This window comes from Hyalella azteca, unplaced genomic scaffold, assembly GCF_000764305.2.
Source record: "Hyalella azteca isolate HAZT.00-mixed unplaced genomic scaffold, Hazt_2.0.2 contig16191, whole genome shotgun sequence".
Classification (NCBI taxonomy): Eukaryota; Metazoa; Arthropoda; class Malacostraca; order Amphipoda; family Hyalellidae; genus Hyalella; species Hyalella azteca.
Window position 1 is genome coordinate 151,240 of NW_025946018.1, and position 19,824 is coordinate 171,063.

At 41.4% G+C, this 19,824-nt stretch overlaps 1 protein-coding gene and 1 long non-coding RNA gene across 3 annotated transcripts; both read right to left on the minus strand.

Annotated features, from left to right (window-relative positions):
* Positions 1–1,928: 1,928 nt before the first annotated feature.
* On the minus strand, positions 1,929–14,525 carry LOC108681579. Of its 2 annotated transcripts, none has more exons than XR_007157200.1 (3): positions 14,409–14,525; positions 4,886–4,976; positions 1,929–2,035 (listed from the first exon to the last, which is right to left on the minus strand). It is a non-coding gene; the product is annotated as an uncharacterized LOC108681579 (long non-coding RNA). The 2 variants fall into 2 exon arrangements; XR_001931514.2 differs by lacking the exon at positions 14,409–14,525 and adding an exon at positions 10,161–10,275.
* An 831-nt stretch (positions 14,526–15,356) lies between these two features.
* Positions 15,357–18,682, minus strand: LOC108681569 (MORN repeat-containing protein 4 homolog). The gene is made up of 3 exons (XM_018170614.2): positions 18,416–18,682; positions 17,945–18,054; positions 15,357–15,619 (listed from the first exon to the last, which is right to left on the minus strand). Exons 1-3 carry the CDS (start codon positions 18,676–18,678, stop codon positions 15,468–15,470), a joined length of 525 nt encoding a protein of 174 aa, XP_018026103.2. The 5' UTR covers positions 18,679–18,682; the 3' UTR covers positions 15,357–15,467.
* Between the last annotated feature and the right edge of the window lie 1,142 nt (positions 18,683–19,824).

Here is a 19,824-nt window from a genome sequence, read left to right on the forward strand (position 1 = left end):
ATACCTATACCGTATCAGTCTCAATGTACCCGTCGAGCTGACGCGTTCTAACTACCGCCGTAATGTAATGTAAGTTTTCTACCACGTACATGCTGACTTTAAATCTGCCGTTTAATTGTTTGTTGTTGTTGTTGTTGTTATATTTGTTATGTTGATTAGTATTTAATGTCGGTTACTCTCTTTTCAGGTAACCGGACATTTGTTTGAGTAAAGCTTGAATTGCCAAGTATTACTTATTTCACAACAATGATATAATCTAGTAGTAAATGTAGGGTAAGAAATCGGATAGAAAAATACAGTCAAAAATATTAGAAGATCATAGCACCTTTGAAGATATGAACCGTTGACAAGGAAATGGACACTGATAACACTCATAACAGTCGTTATGCATCTAATTATTTAAAAAAATCCACTACCTATGTAGATACTCAACATTTTTATAGAATCACGATTTCAGCAACAAGAAATAATTGAGTAATAATTCTGAACCTTTCTAGTCATATTTAGGAAAAATATTGAATGGGATTCCTACGTCTTTTCAATACAGTAGAACAGGTATAAAAATAGGAAATAAAATATTTTACACTCTGATATGGTAATTCAAAGTTTCCTCACAACGCACGTTACGTCACTCATTTCAAAGCGTCTATGCAAGAAGCTGAAATGCAAGATATAAGCTCAGGTTGTAGTTTTATGGGTAACCATTACTACGTTTCCGTGTTATCCTATCCAGATACCGGTAACGATTATTTTTCTTTTTAGTACCTGAAAAGCTCGTTGGAAACTATATTGTGACTGCCGACTTATGAAACAAGAGTGGCAGACGAGTGGCCGCGCATTTCATGACGGTCTGTGCAGAAAGTATTTTTCCGGTCCGGTCTTGAGAATCCGGACCGGATGTATAGCAGGACAGGCAGGTTCACCGAAACGGCAGGACAGGGCAGGTATTCGGGGATTTAGGGAAAAATAGATATAATGAACTTTAAAGAATACATTGTGCATGACATTCCTACACACCTTCGAAAATGTTCCCTTGAACTACCATAGTGCGGACAGGATCAGCGAAATTCTAACAGATATGCGAAAACATTCATAATCGACTACCTAAAATCAATACGATTCAGTTTTCTTTGGTTGGGCCATACAAGCATAGCATTATTAGGTGTCAGTGGTGGTCAAGAGGACTAAATATATTCCCACAAATGAAAAAGATTCCAAAATTCGCACGAGGCCGCGAATTTCCTTATCTCTTAATTTGGGAGGGGGCAGCGGAGTCAAACATGGACACGAACATCGCAAATAACACAAAAAGTATTGGCCACGACAAGATTGGCGGAAATTGTATTGAACAAAACTGACCACAAATCGAGTTCACCACATTGTTCGTCACGACATAAACGACAGAGGCAGTGAAACCTCTTAAGCCTGCTACATTTAGAGCCGATTGTAATCAAGCCTGCCCGGCGTTTATTGGGCACATACTTTTTAGCGTATTTTCTAATTTATGGAAAAAATGCACTATTGTGCTCGCCATGTCTGTCTGTCCGTCCATCCGTCCGTCTGTTTGTCTGTCCGTCTGTGACTTCATGTTTTGAAATGCGCTCTCTGTCACTCACTGCAGTGAGTACCGAGTTTTATTTTTTTCCAAATTTAGATGCATAACTTTAATCGTATAGCTGAGGGTAACATGAAGTTGACCCAAGGCTGGCTTGTACAGACTGAACTTACGAATATTCAGCCTACGAATTCATGGTCATCACAAATATATATCACATAAGCAGTTGACGATTGTGTAGCTGGACGATAATCAAACCTTTTAGTATAATAACAATTAAATGACGTCACCGATGGTTAATTTATAATAAGAGATCATTTACCGAGATGAGAAAAATAAAATTTAAGATTCCAGGGGCACAGGCAAGAGGCACAGACGACTCGTAGTTCCATAGGCCTACTTGGTAACACGGCTGTGATAGTCTTGCTGTTAACTCGGGTCACTGGTGTGTCAGATAGTAGATGGTCTCCCCAACCGGAACTGGAATGGATACAAGAGAGATCAGCATGGCCCCTTAAACGTTTCAAAGGTTCAGAACATAATATTCACAGGCAAGACAAGTGAAGATTTCCCATCAAGAGAACACTATCAGTTACTAACCTATGGCGCTGGCGGCCAGAGCAAGAGTGGCTGATGGCCGGCTAATGAACACAGACTAAGACTACGGAGGCAAATATTACCCTAGGGTTAGCTAGAAATGGCTTGATCCTTACACTCGCACAATAGCAGTCACTCAGCTACAGTCAGTCAGCCACAACCACCTTATGACCTTATGATGAGTTTAGGACTTCTCAGTCCATGGTCAAGCTGATGCTCCGCCTTCGTCGTCTTCCGTCTCCAAGTAGTATAGGCAGGTCACCCCGCCCTCGGGTCCCAGATGTAACGTTGGACGTGTTCCGTCTATTTGCCTTGCTTTGGGCCAGCTGATGCAAGATGCTATTGCTTGTCACTTGCTGAGGGTAGTTTCCCATAACTGGACAATCCTGGATCTTCTTCCGAAACTTATCCAGTTGTGTCTTGAAAGTCGCAAGGTCAAACTCCCCTCCACTCAGCACCTTTGGTAAGGCGTCAAACAACCTTGCCTTGGTTCTAACACGGACAGTGATCCCTCACGAAGAATCGGTACTCTGGCCGCGGCGCGGTTGTTGAATGAGGGAATCCTGCACAGTCTCCCCTTCCTTTCGTTTTAATACGTCACAATTTTGGAGGTCTCACATTCAAAGTTGGGAGCCACTCTGGTTATCGTCTTCCAAGTGTACAGTATGATATACCACTCTCTTCTCCTCTCCAGTATGTACAGTTCCAGGTGTTTCAGCCTTTCCCCGTAGTTCAGGTCCAGCTCCCTCATGCCGTTGATCCTGTACGTGAAGGTCCGCTGCACTGCCTCCAGTTTCCGCACCGCATCTGTCTTGAGCGGCGACCAAAGTTGGCAGCAGTTTTGTAGTTTGGGAGCACGAGGCTCTAAAGAGTGTAATCATTTGCGCTGCTTCTCTTCTCGAAATGTCCGCCAGATCCACCCCATCCTTTGTCTCCCTCGCGCAACTATTTCCTCGATGTGGTCATCGAGCGTGGATTCAGTACACATCAACACTCCGAGATCTCGAACAAGTTGCTTCTCTACAATTTCTGTATCATCCGATGTCAAGCAGCGATGTGACATCCCGGTCTCTGAGCCAACTCTATCTCATTACTTCGAACTTGGTGCCGTTGAATTGCATATTATTCACTAGGGCCCAAGCCTAGACTGTCGACAATTGATCCTGTAAGTGTAACCTCTCGCAAGCTAGGCCTTCTGTGATCTTCATCACCACTCTTGTATCGTCCGCAAATGACGATATAGATGCGTGGGTATGTTCCGAGTCGATATCGGCGATGTGGATGAGGATCGGTCCAAGCACCGAGCCTTGTGGCACTCCGGTTTTTACCCTCGCTTCTCTCGATTTCGAGTTTCCAATTGCGACCGCTTGTACTCTATTTGTAAGGAAGTTGTGGATCCATCCTAACAGGTTTCCTCCTACCTTCAACAGTCTCAGCTCTCTGAAGAGCACCGCATGGTCAACTTTGTCAAGGGCTTTAGCAAAGTCCAGGTATACTACATCCACGCCAGCTCCCTCTTCCAGTAGGGCCTAAGGCGGTGATGGCGTTCCAGTAACTGTGTCAAACAGGAACAATTTCGCCGGAAACCATGTTGTCCATTGTTATACAGTTCAGCCTCTTCCATATACTGGCAAGCCTTCTGGCCACTACCATTTCAAAAACCTTGATCACATGTGAGGTCAAAGTTACCGGTCTGTAATTTTGGGGTCTGTCCCTCGCAACTCCTTTGTGGATTGGCGTTATCAGTCCTACTTTTAGGCCCTCAGGAATAATTCCCTCCATCATCGAAGCTTTCCAGAGCATTGTGAGCGGGGCCTTCAGAGTTCCAACACACTTTTTCAACAACACTGCCGGAATTACATCCGGTCCTGGTGCTGATAACGTTGCTTGTTCTTTGATACTTATTTCCATTTCTTCTGGTCCAAACTCAATGTTCTCCAACCCCCTTCCACCTGGCAGCTCCTGGAGAACTTCGATTTCATTCGCCTCTCTTGAGTAGCGGGGGTTACAGAAGACTGATTCAAACTGCGATCCCAGTAACTCACACATGCCCTGGTCATCTCCGACAAGGACATCGTTATCCTCCAGCGGTCCCACTGGTGTTTTTATTTTAGCCTTGGACTGGGCGTATTTGAAAAAATACTTCGGGTTCTCTCTGGTGACCTCAACTACTCGTTCTTCGGCAGCTTGTTCTTCCATCCTGTGTGAGTCCTGCAACGAGTTCGGTTTCCTTGTGCAAATCTACTAGTCTCCGTCTCCTCAGATCACCAGTGGATTCAGCTATTTGTTATTCAATCGTATGCGTTTTCTCATAAGGATTCGTCGGTCTCCCGGAATGCTGCGGACTTTGGGGGCCAAGCTACAGTCAGTCAGCCACAACCAGTAAAGTTAGCAAGCATAACCAGCTACAGTCACCCACCACAACTACTCAGCCACAACCAGCTACAGTCATCCAGCCACATCCAGCTAGTCATCCAGCCACAGTCATCCAGCCACATCCAGCTACAGTCACACAGCCACAACCAGCTACTGTCACACAGCCACAACCAGCTACAGTCATCGAGCCATATCCAGCCCCAGTCATCCAGTTAGTCATCCAGCCACAACCATTACAGTGAGTAAACATAACCAGCTACAGCCTCATCATATTGAGGACAGCCAAAGCATAAGCTTGAACAGCGCTCGAGTTCGCCCTGAAGTCAGGACACAAGAAGCAGCGCTCGCTGCACTGACCCTGCACACGGTGCACACGCCGGGGGCGAGGTGTGTCTCGGTCATCCTGACTGTCACTTGCACGGGCTGCTCTGGCATGTTAGTCCTCAACCTGTACAACAGACAAAAATCATCAATTGTTGCCAGCATAAGAAAAGATCATGTTAACACATAGAATATTTTAATTTCCTTAAGGAACATGCACTGGATCCAGAATTGTAACTATAGTTTCTAAATAAAATTATAAAAATGTAATAATAACTCAAATGGAAATTATTTTAATAATACAATGAATGGAACCAAATTAAAATTGTCCATAAATAACACTTAGGTTCAAGTAAAGGTTCCGAGCTCTACAGCGCCCATGCTAATACGTACAGTCAGTCCATCATACCATCGCACTGCGCACAGCTATTGTTCGTATCAGACCTACGGGGTATCCTCTATCACGGTTGAGAAATTGATCGCAGTGGCATAGGTATCGACTGCGAGTCATGATTCCGAATTCTGTGTTAAGCTCCTTCCAAAAGCATGCGAAGTAATCTCCTTAGGACGAGCATAAAATTACGAGTTGTTCATTAGGTTTTCCAAGGTTTCAACCGCCAGTTTCACACTCATTTTACAGCATAAATATATTTATTTTTACTTTCATCCAGCCACACAATTCAGAAAGTGACTGCTTAATCATCAAATAATGTGGAGAAATGCGTAGATAATTAATTAGTAAAATCAAATCAGTTACTAAATGTACGTGACATCTAAGCTATCAGGGTGATAATAAATCCAAACACGGATGTGGTGATATAACGGCCAAGAAAATAGTGACGCAAACACAAAACGTAGGCATCAACGTACGCATTTCCACGCATCATAATTCCTGTCCTAAAAGTTATTACTAAGATGAGTCCCAATAACCGATAATTTATAAATAAATGGTATCGTGACCAAATGTTAAACATACATGTCGAAGTTTATACGTGTGTTTGTATGTGTCTTTGAAACCTGGCGCCGTACGAGTCAGGACATGAAAATTTTATCTTCGTTGGTAGGTAAATAGTAAGACGTTGCAAAATTGGGGAAAAGGATTGGATCAATATCAAAAACGCAAATTTTGAAATTGAAAAACATAAATTGAAAAACAAATTAACTCAACAGACGTATACCAGTTTTTGAATAATTCGAGGCCTAGCCAAATAGGGGTTTATAGGTAAAATATGGGTTCAAGTAAGTATCTTTAGTTCCTATCAACAGGATACGATATGACGGGATATTGTAGATTGTAAATGCAATTACATATTCTACTGCAATTCGAAATTGCAGATTTTATCGGTCTCGACAACGTCGGCTCAGCCTGCTAATATGTAAGTTACTATAGAACCTATTAACAGGTAGCATTAATTGTGACAAGAATTGATCGAATTTAGGATATGTAAGAAACCTAGTGCTAATTCGAGCATAGTCACCATTTGAAGGACACAGTGAAGATTTGAACTTAACTTCTATCTTCCTGAAGAAAGACGACAAATTCTAAACCTCGTTCACGCTTGTGAAAGCTGCATTAAAGGAAATAGACGAATAACACTCAAAACTGCCATAGGCAAATTTCAGTTACCTGACAAGGCTTGGGACATTGCCTCAATGGACCTACGTATTAGGTCCGCTAACTGAAACTAGCGCAGGAAATAAATACATACAAGTGATCACTGATACGAGTGCAGGAAATAAATACATACAAGTGATCACTGATTACCTGACTCGTTTTGTTGTACAAGTACCGATTCGAGACAAAATATCTGACACGATTGGTGGTGGCGGTGGCGGTGCCACTATGAAATGTGGGAAAAAATCAAGAGGTGGCTCAGGTTGGTCAGAAAGAAGGGGAAACGGAAACGATAGTAGAAGGCGAAAAGGCGCTTAGCGCATAATTCGGTTTAATGACACGATTGCTGCAGCGCTTCGCACACACATGTTTGCTCCTTTGGCGTGCCCGCGTCAACTGAACTGATCTCGGATAATGCGAAGAAATCTGCGAAAGAGTCTATGAACATTTAGGCATTCAGAAAATGATGAAAATCGAAATTGATTTATTTCATCCTGTCAGTTCTGGTATAGCAGAACGAAAAAAAAACAGAATATTATTAGAAAACTTCAATCATTTCCCGTTGAAGCGGAAAATTTCTGTGAGAGGGATTTATTTCTTCCCGAATGCATGAGAGCGATAAATACTGCGTTTAATGCAAGCATGGGTGATTCACCCCATTTCATGTTGTTCGCAGATGATAAAAATCACCCGGCAGCAATTGATGCACCTGAACAAAATTCGCCAGTCTACATACAATTATAAGGACTAACATAAAGTACCGGTAGCGACTCAAGAGATTTGCTAAAAATTCGAGCGTATTTGAAGAAAGTATTAGATGAAAATATATCAGACTATTTAGCAGACGAATAAGAAAACAAAAAAGAAGAGACTTCTTTCCATTGGCGAACGTTGTTTTGTTGGATACGTTTAGAGCGAAAACGAAAGTAGGAAATTTGCGAATTTCGAAGGATCATATGTGGTTAAAGAAAAATTGACCAAAAACGCGTATAATGTTGAGCATACTGTAACCGGTAATGTAAGACGTTCTCACATCGACATAATTCTCACACGTCAACACTCGAGGATCTTTCGACCTGGATTTGTTCATGACATGTTATTGACTCCTGACTTCGATTTCATTGTATCGATCAACATCCGTGAGTGGGGCAGATTCTTTTTTCTCGTTCATGGACGACGTGCTTGCCTTGTTGATGAAACTAGCCTCAGTGAAACAAGCCTCAGAGAAGCAAGCCTCAGATAAACATGCCTCAGTGAAACAAGCCTCAGAGAAGCAAGCCTCAGATAAACATGCCTCAGTGAAACAAGCCTCAGTGAAACAAGCCTCAGTGAAACAAGCCTCAGTAAAACAAGCCTCAGTGAAACAAGCTTAAGAAATTGAAAACTGTTCACGTGTTTGAGTTATGGGAATCAATCGTCAACTCGGCTAATTAAAGTTGCAACATTCTCTATTGCTCGAGCAGCAGTAATGCTCTCGTGTTGCTATAGTGGGGAGTTGTCGTGAGAACGGTTTTTCTCGCCTTGAAATGTTTGAACGATGAAGTGTTCGCAATTCCGCATTTCCTGTTAGTGATTATTTCGCTTACGTTGGATTAAACTGGTTACATTAGGTAGGAGTTGATTAAAGAACTGTTCATTCGTTACTAACAGTACTTCGATCAACTAACTTCGCTACTAATTGATTGATAGAGTTGCGCAACATTGTAAAAATTTATCCACCAAGGCAGTTGTAGAGAGAGACTTCCCAAGCATCCACTCTAATTCCTACTCGCCGACTCTCGCTAGATTCAATCCCGAGCGTGTCGTATTACTTATACCTTCATTGCTACCGTAATACATCGTGTCTCCTGTACACCTATATTTAATAATTAAGATTATACCCTTAAACTTTCATCATTATTACCTGATAAAGCGTTGGACAAGAAGAAGAAGGAAGAACTGTGTTTCTGAGAACTGTGTATCTCAGAAAATTATTTATTAACGTAATGAATTATAAGTTCATCATTAACTAACATCAATTCAGCATCAATCACCGAAAAAACTGGCGAACTGACATATGGAATGGGGACAGCCTGCAGTCGGCAAGAAAGACAAATCACGAGAGTTGAGAAAGCGGTCTCGTGTGGCAATGAAGGGTAAGACACGAGCAGATAGTAACACGAAATCTTGTGGCAAAGGATGCCCCAAGGCCAAATTACTTTCGAAATCCTCGAACGTCAATGAGCTCATTTTTTCTCTCATGGGTTCAGAGGGTGGTTCATGAGAACTGAGAAAAACACAGACTATCTTATCAGACGGCTCACGAAAATGCAAAGTAAAATAGGTAAAATATCACTAGGTTATGAAACGATATCGTGCCTGCTGTAAAAACTACTTTAATCAAGAATCATTCATCTCCCACACGAGCAGTAAGCGAGGCTATACAAGGACGCAGCATTAGCATCTGAGAGACGAAGAACGCAAAGAAAGTGATAACAACAACAACAAAATAAATATATATATTTTAAATATTTCGTTTACACACCGGTGAGCGAAATCAATTAATCAAACGATAACCGCCACATGGTACGTACGTTAACTCCTTGTATGTTTTCTGCTAAATTGCCTATGTGTCAATCAACTGTACTTAATATATCGAGTGACCAGTAGTCCGTAAATAAAGCAGACTAGATCCGCCACACAACAGATTCGTTAGGGTAATAAGTCCAACGTACGTGTTCTACAGAGTGTCCGGTCCATTAATTTACTGTGCTTCTTCTAAATTGGGCTTCGCGTCATTCAACTTTCAAGGAATGTAATCACCTCGTATGTGTACGTGGGTGAACATATCCTGTCGTATACGTGACCTTTAAATCAGGACAAGCTGAATCCAATGAAAAATTCATTCACAGATCCATTGTATGCAGAATCCAAACTAGTAAAATTAGTCATTAGCAATAGTTCTGGCCACTGTAAATAACTACAATGAGTCGTCGGAGATCGGTGAAGGCGTGTCACTTACGTCGCAATGCCAATACGTAACTTACGTGTACACGTGATCTGTTTCGTGACTTACGAAATAAATCTTGCACATGATCGCTATTCTTTGCACACGACCTTAATTCCTTACGAACTTTCCAAATTCTTAAAAACCTAGCGAACCAATTAAACTACGGCAAATTACAATACACTAACTACAGCGATCAATAATGAGCTAGTATAATTCATAACAAACAAGCTGACTCCTGCGTACTAAAATTCTATAAAAATAAGAAGATTTCATAACCAACTAGAGCAATTTGTAGAAAAAAATCATAACTCATTATGAAATGCTGCGATTCATCACCAATCAACGCAATTCGAACCAGAATAACAATCATGATACGAATACTGCGTTGTCTTCGTGTAACCCTAGAAACAAGAACGAAATAGAACTAAAGACTGGAAATAATTTCACAACACATATCAGTCTTTCATACCATTTCTTGCAAACATTGAATGAAAAACAATCGTGTCAACTATAAACATGGCTTCATTTCAGAATAGAACAAAGTCGAATTTTTCAAGTATTTGACGAATTTAAAGGGCTAGCGTTACAAAATTGAGTATTAAGTCAGAGTTACGATGGGCAGAGCATTTCAAACATAGAAGAAACTTTCCAAACTTAGTCAAGGCCAGGCAGCATTTCGCTGCACTGCCACGAAACTATCAACTCACGGAGCTTAGAAATTCGGCGTCCTCTTCCAAGAACGGCCGCAGCGAGACTGGCTTGGGTGTCGCCACTCGGAACCCCAAACAGAGGATTCCAATAAACAATGTGTCATATCCTTCTTAAACTTTTATATATATCATCACTAACACTATATCATCGTTAAATATTAGACAAAACAGTGTTTTATAAACAAATTAAAATAGCATATCTCAGATTCAAGTTTCAGGATGTTAAAATATTTCATGACGATCTCGAGGGTTGGCAGCGCCGCCTGACTTGACTCGCTCACCTCCCACTCTTATAAAATTCAGCCCAGACACCTGATGACGGTATTATCTGCCTGTCAATATCATTGCATCGACGTTGAGTTAGAATACGAAAACTTCGAAGAGTTACAGTCTACAATAAATACAAGGACTACGAAGACTTCACTGTCTGCTTGCTGAAACAAGTCATGTATATCGAGCGAGACATTTATCATTAAAATTATTATAAGCACTTCTCATAACTTTTTTCTATACATAATCACGATGGATAAATGCTCAAAAAATTTCTCCGATTAGCAGGACCCTTTTCCCAGAGCAATTAAACAATCGACGGAAAGTTAGAAATCAGGCATTAAACTTCAACGAAGATCTTTTTTTTCATGCTTTTTTCGTAAATAAATTAAATATCTATTTTCAAGGGAAAGAAGAAAAGTTATTTTTGTTTACCCACTTCGGTATTCAGAGAAAACCGCAGTGCAAAACTGCAGGAAGTTGAAACAAATGAGCAAGAGAGATAATTGAATTTTCTAATTAATTTCAAAAATATGATTTATTAATCATAAAATAGAAAGATTCACTTCTAGTCATATGAAACCGCTAACACAACGGAAAGCGTTTCTTCAATAGTATGACAAGTCGGTGACCCGCAAGTTATAAAGTGAGGATTTGAGGATCTAAGCACACGAAATAATTCCTTCATAACATTTAAGCAGTCATCTTATTTATAAGTAACGGAATATGGATGGATTCAGTTGATCTTTACAAAAATAAAGTGTTAATTATATTGTCTTTAATCGAACAACACTGTCAGCCTTTTGTAAGGTGAAGCTCACATATGACAGTAGTTTTGATATTCAATTTTGTTTAGAAAAGAAAACAACTCGAAACTTCAATTGTGGTCAACACAATCGTATCTACAAACTGACGTTCAATTTGATATACATCAGCTGCCATCCACACTGTACACATCACTCCCGCCATCCACACTGTACACATCCCTCCTGCCATCCACACTGTACACATCACTCCTGCCATCCACACTGTACACATCACTCCTGCCATCCACACTGAACACATCACTCCTGTCATCCACACAGTACACATCACTCCCGCCATCCACATCATAACGCAAGATTTCAAGGATGTTTATCAACACAAGCAGCCCTGCTCTCCAGTCGCGGTCAAAAACACCGCCATCCTCGATACCTACCTACGCCACGTGACCAGTTCAGGTAAGAGGAATATCGTAAATCAGTTGCCCAGTTCAGGTAAGAGGAATATCGTGAATTAGTTGCCCAGTTCAGATAAGTAGAATAGTCAACAGTTATTACGAAATTTTTCATGTGAAAAAAACGCACGGGTCGGCAGCAACACCTATAGGACTGGCAGACAATTCAGCGTATTACTTCAATCCCACGCCTGGAATTATTCAGTGTGAAATTACTAACAAATACGAGTTCTCACAAATTTGTAGAAGAATTGTTCAGGCTCTAGTAAAGCATGGCAACTGGCAATGAATAGTGAACTTAATCTTGAATGAACAGGATGTTGATCATAAGCGCCGGCACGCCACAACAATGTCAGCGCCATCACTGCTACACTGAACGCGTAAACATCAGGGCCTATACTTTCAAAAAAAGTTAAGAGATCGTAAGTTCATCAGCCAATCATTGACGGCCTTTCAAGCAAAATCCTCCAATCATCCAATCATAGACAAGAAATAGAGCGTAAGTACTTACGTTAACTTAGCAAGTTTTGAAGGTATGGCCCCAAGCGCCTGGCTCAAACCTATCTACCAAAACATCAAACAGCGGGGACGAGAAGCACCAACACGACGCTATCATGCGTCGCAGTCACCCAGCTATGCACATTCTAACAATTGCAAACTGTTGAGAACCAAACCTAATTAGTACCACACTAGTACGAAGTTGCGAACGATTGCAATGGAATGTGCATGCCAGACCCCATGCACACAACAGCAACAAGCTTGAATTGCATTTGAATAACTAATGCCGAATTGTTATAATTTTAAAAAGTGTTATAAGTATAAATATAGTTTCAATAAGTCAGATGCCCCTCGTCGGAAAAAATCATGTCATCTATCGTCATCCTGATAGTATTGTTATCTGTAACGGTAAACTCAGCGTTTAGTACAACCCCTGCCGTTTAGTACAACCCCTGCCGCTAAAATATCATTATTCAACTGGGAAATAAAATTTTACTTAACAAGTCACACTGATAATATCACTGATAATATTCCGGACAAATATGAACTAAACTGTAGATAGATATGGCAAGTGTTGTCTGCGTCTGTCTGAAACGGTAATTGAATCTGAAGAGACACAAAAAAAATTAGTTTAAATCGCAGCCGTTCACAATATCATTATTGGCACGTGAGGTGGGCATTAAGTTTTTGTGTCATCGAAAATTAAAAAAAAAAACGAGCATTTCTCTAATATAAAAGGATTAAATTTTCCTGACAAGGCACAGTTTCATCACAAACGAACGGATGCTTCGTTCAGATGATGCAATCAACTTGGTGAACTTCAGGCAGGCTTGCTACTTGATGAAGGCAGTACAGCCGTCCTCTCGGATGGCCACTACCCTGAAGGTTAAACTAATGTTCGTCCTTCGACTGCTTCAGTGGACATGAGCGATATCCCTTTACAGCCAGATCAACTCACATTAGTCTCACAATGTAGGTAGGAATAGCACTATAAAGAGGATAGTCGCGTTCATTGGGCAGTTTAGCCGAGTTAAATTGAACTAACATGTGGTCACGCCTTCATGCAGTTAGCAAATAATATAGGTAATTCATTTGGAAAGCATCGTAGCTGAAAAAAACTGATGCTTCTTTGAGAACAGAAAAGAAGACAACTGTCGAATTGCAAGTCAAAATGTCGATTCAGAAATCCCTGAAAACAATAAATAATTCGGACATGAAGGACAAAATGCAAGCTGTTGAAGAAAAACTGGCAGCAAAATAAAGAAGCTGGAGCAAACAATGGCCGACCGAATGAGAGCTGTAGGCACTCGGCAGTCGGCAGGATCGATCTCGTTCAGTTATCGTTCGGTTCGCAGGATCGATCTCGTTCAGTTATCGTTCGGTTCGCAGGATCGATCTCGTTCAGTTATCGTTCGGTTCGTAGTCAAGTAAATGCAGGAATCCTTCTGCCTCATACAAGAAGGTGACAGGAGCAAATACTGATACATCGTTAATACTAGGGACAGCAAAGAATCACCAACATTCTTGAAAGAATTTGATACTGATAACTGTTAACAGATCTAACTTTGCGAGTCCGGAGCCCAACAAACTTTCGTCATTAGTAACGTGAGAACACAAACAGCCGTATACCAAATGAATACCAGTGTATAGTGTATAACAGTAATACCGTATGTGTATTAGATTATAGAAGTATTTATTGCTCGAGAGCCGCAGCATAAAATAAACAGTGGCAAGGAAACGCCCACCGATGCCTGGTAGCAGTGGTAGGTCTACTACACGCAGCCACGCTAGCATCACCACCTTCTATTATTCGCCACCTCATCAAATAGAGTACTAGCAGTTCAGATGGGCATGGACTAGAGTCGATCTGTTACAAGCCGATCGTGCAGATAAATTTGAAGTGGCAATAAATAATATTTAAAATCAGTACTTGTATTAAGTACTAAGTAGTATAGTGGCGGACGGCGGTCGTGTTGTAAAAATTAACTACCTAGTCACATAAATGTGAAGTTCTAGTAAAAAGTGGGATTTTCCTATAGGCTATCGATGTCACGGACATTCACATGGAATTGTATCATTGTAGAAACGCTTACATTTGGATGGTAATTTCGCAATGCATTTTTTGGTTACCGGCTAAGGCTGACTAGCAGAGTAAGGTAAGTAAACCTGACTGGAACACATTTTTCGTGCTGAATATCAACTAATAACTATTAAAATCATCCTATAAACTAGAACAATGCTAGTTTGGAACTTATACTCACAAGGATAACTTCGGATGACAAAATAAATCGGTAGCACCGATGAATTAATACGGGAAATAGTACCGAATGAGACTGGCCGTCACCTCCCACCAACAAGAAGTCAGCCACGCTACTGGCTTACTGCAATGCAAGCATGCACGTGTGGCGGTGGTCCGGCGATGCGGTGGAAGTGCAGTCCGTCCGTCGGTTTGTGTGCCGGCGAAGAACAAACGATCATGTATTAAGAAAAAAAACAGGCGGGATTTGGAAATAATGAAATGCTCAGTAATTGTTTATTAATTTTGGACATTTTCAGAGTGGAAATATCGTTTTGCTTCATTATTTTATCATCGCAATTAATCTATAATTACCCGTCGTGAACTTCTCGAATGTAACATGATTAGATTTTGGTTTTAAGATTATACTCGCGTCATTCAGATATTTCAATTATCTGTTCATATCCTCAATCGTCTTAGCCTGATCCTCAAGATCCTAACTTCTGTGTCCTATAACGTTAAGTTAGGTTGTCTGCTTTTGACTTGAGAAAAAATCTACTACTGTCAATTCGTACGCCTGGAATGTGTTAAAAGAAAATGCAATAACGCGCATACGTGAGGCTGAAATGAACAAACAATGTTGAGTAAAAGATCGATAATATTAAGAAGTGTTTAAGAAGAATCCTATTTACGTATTTAAGAATAAGCCTATATTGATGTTCATTCCGTTGGGGTTGGAATTAAATAGTAGAGCAATTTGTAGTTTATTCAACAACCAAGGAGGTACAGGTCGATTATTTAATATTGATTACGTTATACAAGATAAAATGAGTAGTGCATTATTATTGATCCTACATGAAATGCATGCAGGTGCAATTACACAAATTGCGCAAGGGGGAAATATAATATAAAAAATTTACTGGTTAACAGATACAGTAAATTAATAAATCAAATGGATGTAATGGTACTAAAAACAAGTAATTTAAAGCAAAGTCCTCTGTAAAAAGATAGTTAGACAAAGTTACTTAGTAATTATGAAGTCAATATCTAGACAGATTTTACTTAGTAATTATGAAGTCAATATCTAAGAGTCTGCTTGGGCCCGCGATAGATGCGCCACCTTCTGCGCCCTGAGCACAACCTCGGCGCACCGCTCCTTGCGCACGAAGCGGCAGTCCTGGAAGAAACCTTCGTTCTTCGGGAACCCGTTCGAGCCGTCGGCATAAGTGACCAAACCTGCAGCGAATTTACGTCATTAACACGTTGACTACGATTGCTTCATCTTGTACTATTATTTCATTTGTTGTACTGTTTTTAAACAGGGTTGCCAGACGGTCATTTTTTCCGGACAAATTCCGTGATTTAGTTTTTCTCAATTGCGTAGGCCGACTAAAATTTATGATAGGGGTACTTCCTTATTAAATTTTAAATACTGCAAAAAGAAAATAAATGGAATTTTTATAGCGGAACCTACAAATAAACTAGTATACATTTACTTATCGGCCTTTTTTGACCTTTTTTGTTCTCGGATTTGGCCGATTTTAGGCAACCTGAATTATGTACCACTACCTCCTGGAGAAATACATTTCGTTGTACGCATATGTACCAATACGTAGTCAACGTGTTAAATGAGGAGGGAAAGGATACTAAAACTAATTGCATTTTCAACCCAATCGACCCTTGCCTAGCATTCGTTTTTCAGGAACCAGTTCGAGCCGTCGACAAAAGTGACCAAACCTGCAGCGAATTTACTTCATTTAACAATGAGAAAAAGGATACAGAAGTAACTAAATTTTATTGTTAACCCCATTCAACCCATGCCAGTGGGAGAAGAGGTTCATTTGTAATCCCACAATTCTCAGTGAAGCTCCTAAAATATTTCGGTTGAATATTCCTCTCATTTCATGCCACCTTTGTCAAAATGCATTTTAAGATGCACATTGACATCTCGACACTCAAGATGCACCAGATTTCATATTTGAGACACACGCTCAAACATGGATCTGGATCACTGATATTGATCCACTGATCCACATCACCGACATAGATGTAGCAGTGAACCACGCCACTGCATCGTCATTCGCGGACGACACCAGGATACTAATGACCATAACGGACAGGAGGGACTGTGAGAGGTTGCAAGAAGACCTCCCTGCAATATATAACTGGGTCCAAGTGAACGACATGCAGTTCAACGGGACCAAGTTTGAGGCTCTGCTGAGATACAGAGGTTGTGGAAGAGCTGGTAAGGAGCACCCTGACACCTGATGCCTCGGAAATCGAAGAGAAGCGACTGGTTCGCGATCTAGAAGTGTTGATGAATACTCAGGTCAAATTTAATGATCACATAGCGGCAATAACCGCAGGAGGCAGGCGTCAGATGAAGTGGATCTGGCGGACGTTCAGAACAAGAGAAGCGGAACCGATGTTGTAGCCGTTTCCTACACGCCGTTGTATAGGAAAGATTGGTGACCAAAGCGCAATACCGAGGACAGGATTCCGAAAATACACGCGAACAACCTGTATGCGGTGGAGCGAAGATTGCAGAGAATACAACAGCAGAAGAGTTAAAAATGGACGACGATACGACATCCTTCAGAGAATCTTATATCATCTCTCGCCGGAGTAACTCGATTGTCTAACGCCTCAGTCGGGTCCCGACTTCAGCCGCTTTACGTATCTCGAGTCTCGGGATTGACTCCACCGAAGATCGTGAGTCTATTGCAGCACAGCCGCATCACGAGATACCATCGAGAGGGCGCTAAGCTAAGGAGTCACGAAGATCCCGCGAGGCCGTCGATTAACAATAACTATATACCGCGAAAGAAGTTATGGAGAAGTCGACCAGCTTTCAGTGTCGGGTGTCTCCTTCCCAAACCCGGTGATGTACCAGTTTGGGGAAACGTAAGTTAGGCAGTTCGTTTATTTTTGTAGAGGCAGGTATTTTAGCAGATATTGACGAGTCGGTATCGGTGTCGTACCTATTTAGCTATAGACGATAATTCCGTCCAAATTCTGTTCTTAGGTTTGTGTCTCATTTATTATTTCACTGTCATTTCGCGCTATATACAAGAACTCGGCTCAATTCCTGTACTTAGGCCTGTGTCGGATTTTATAATATTATAGGTAGTGTTAAATCTTTCTATGTGTTGCTAATTTTCCTCCCTGTTAACTTTGTTATTGCAGGATTGAGAACCTTTACGTGCCATTACAGCCACTATACGGGCGGAAATCTGACAAATAAATCTATAGAGTTCTTCTAGAGAGAAAGATCGAAATAAAAATACATCTCCCCAATTTCAAACCTAATCAGGCGTACGCTGATGTGTAACTGTACTTGTAAGCCAGAGAAGACCGCATGCATCTGGGTAGTAATAATATCCAAATATATCCTTCCTAATTCCTAATTAATGCCCGGTAAATTTTCTGGATGCTTTCATAGCTCTAACATTATTGCTAAAAATTTGTTGAGTAATAAGGCCTAACCATGAAACTAAAATGCAGGGAAATTGAAATGGAAAAATAATAATTTTTGACGAAGGGTGTAGAGGAATTTCAGACCGTGTCCCCACACTCGGCCGCCTCGAAACTCCCCCTCGAAGCGCATGCCATCGCTCCTCCAGAACACCCCATGGCCGTGGAACCATCCTTGCATGAACTCCCCTTCGTATCTGCTGACCAAACAGACGTACAAATCACCATTAGAGCCATTTTGTTGAACCTTCTTAGTGCTTGCTGCATTCGAAAACTACGTGCAAAGTGAATGTTGCTGTATGCAGTTTTAAGCATTGATCACTATTGAGAGATCCGCCATGCAGTGACTATACTCCTAATTTAGAGAATAATGTGTAATTTTTAAAGGATATTTAAGTCTATTGATTTTCCAACTAAAGGATACGGCATGTAAAGGTTTATCGCCATCCCAAGCTCACCTATACACCACCTCGAAGCCCCTTTTTTTTAGGAACTCCAAGTGGCCGTTATGGCTCAATATTTATCTTCCTAACTACAGTATTTTTACTGATACTGCACCTCGCGCCATCAGAGAAAGCGAGCACCCCCAGCCCGGTGAAGAGGCCGTTCTGAAAGGTGCCGTCGTACTGGGAGCCGTCGGGCAGCACCAGGTGCCCCATGCCGTGCTTCTGGCCCCGTTCGTTCCAGTCGCCGATGTAGAGCGAGCCGTCATCGTATTCGTAGCTGCCGTACTTCACCACGCCAGGGTGCACTGTGGATGGTACATGGGCAACATAATGCGTACTATTACTTAGAATAAAGTCTGTACAGACCGCCGTCATCGTATTCGTAGCTGCCGTACTTCACCACGCCAGGGTGCACTGTGGATGATACATGGGCAACATGATGCGTATTATTACTTAGAATAAAGTCTGTACAGACCGCCGTCATCGCACTCGTAGCTGCCGTACTTCACCACGCCAGGATGAACTGTGGATGATACACGGTCAAGACGGTGCGTATTATTACTTAGAATAAAGTCTGTACAGACCGCCGTCATCGCACTCGTAGCTGCCGTTCTTCACCACGCCTTGTGCACTGTGGGTGGTAGAGACAAGGGGCATCCTGAAAGTAGTACCCGTTTGGGAATTGAACAAAAGGAAGTAAATATTAACAAATGTAAACATGTTTTCTTAAAAGAACATGTATTACACTACTTCTCTACATAATCTCCGGACAAATTTTAGCATTTGTCGTATCGTGACACGAGTTTTTGTATACAAGTGTCATATTCCTCCGCCGCCAGTGTTTCTGGGATCGGCAATAGACACAGCTCATCGATTTCAAGACCCGTGGAGACACAATCAATGCCAATGCATATTGTGCAACATAAAAAAATTACGGCGGTCAATTCAAAATCAACGGCTAGGTCTGCTGGCTCCCGACGTCCTTCTCCTGCACGATAATGCCAGGCCGCATACGGCTCGGATAACACAACTTCTCCAAAAATTCAAGTGGGAAATTTTCGACCATCCAGCCTACAGTCCGGACTTGGATCCTTCAGCTTTTCATCTGTTTACGAAACTCAAGGACTTCGTGGCAGGGCAAAGTTTCAAAATGACGAAGAATTGAAAGGACACGTGACTGCGTATCTCAATACACTGGCGGCGGAGGAATATGACACTGGTAACAAAAAACTCGTGATACGATACGACAAATGCTTAAATTTGTCCGCAGATTACGTAGAGAAGTAGTGTAATACATGTTCTTTTCAATAAACATGTTAATATTTACAAATATAAATTTGTTAATATTTACTTCCTTTTTTTTCAATTCCCGAACGGGTACTACTCTCCGGATGCCCCTCGTACACGGTCAACATGATGCGTATTATTACTTAGAATAAAGTCTGTACAGACCACCGTCACCGTACTCGTAGCTGCCGTTCTTCACCACGCCCGAGTGCACCGCTCGTGCTACAACAGTTT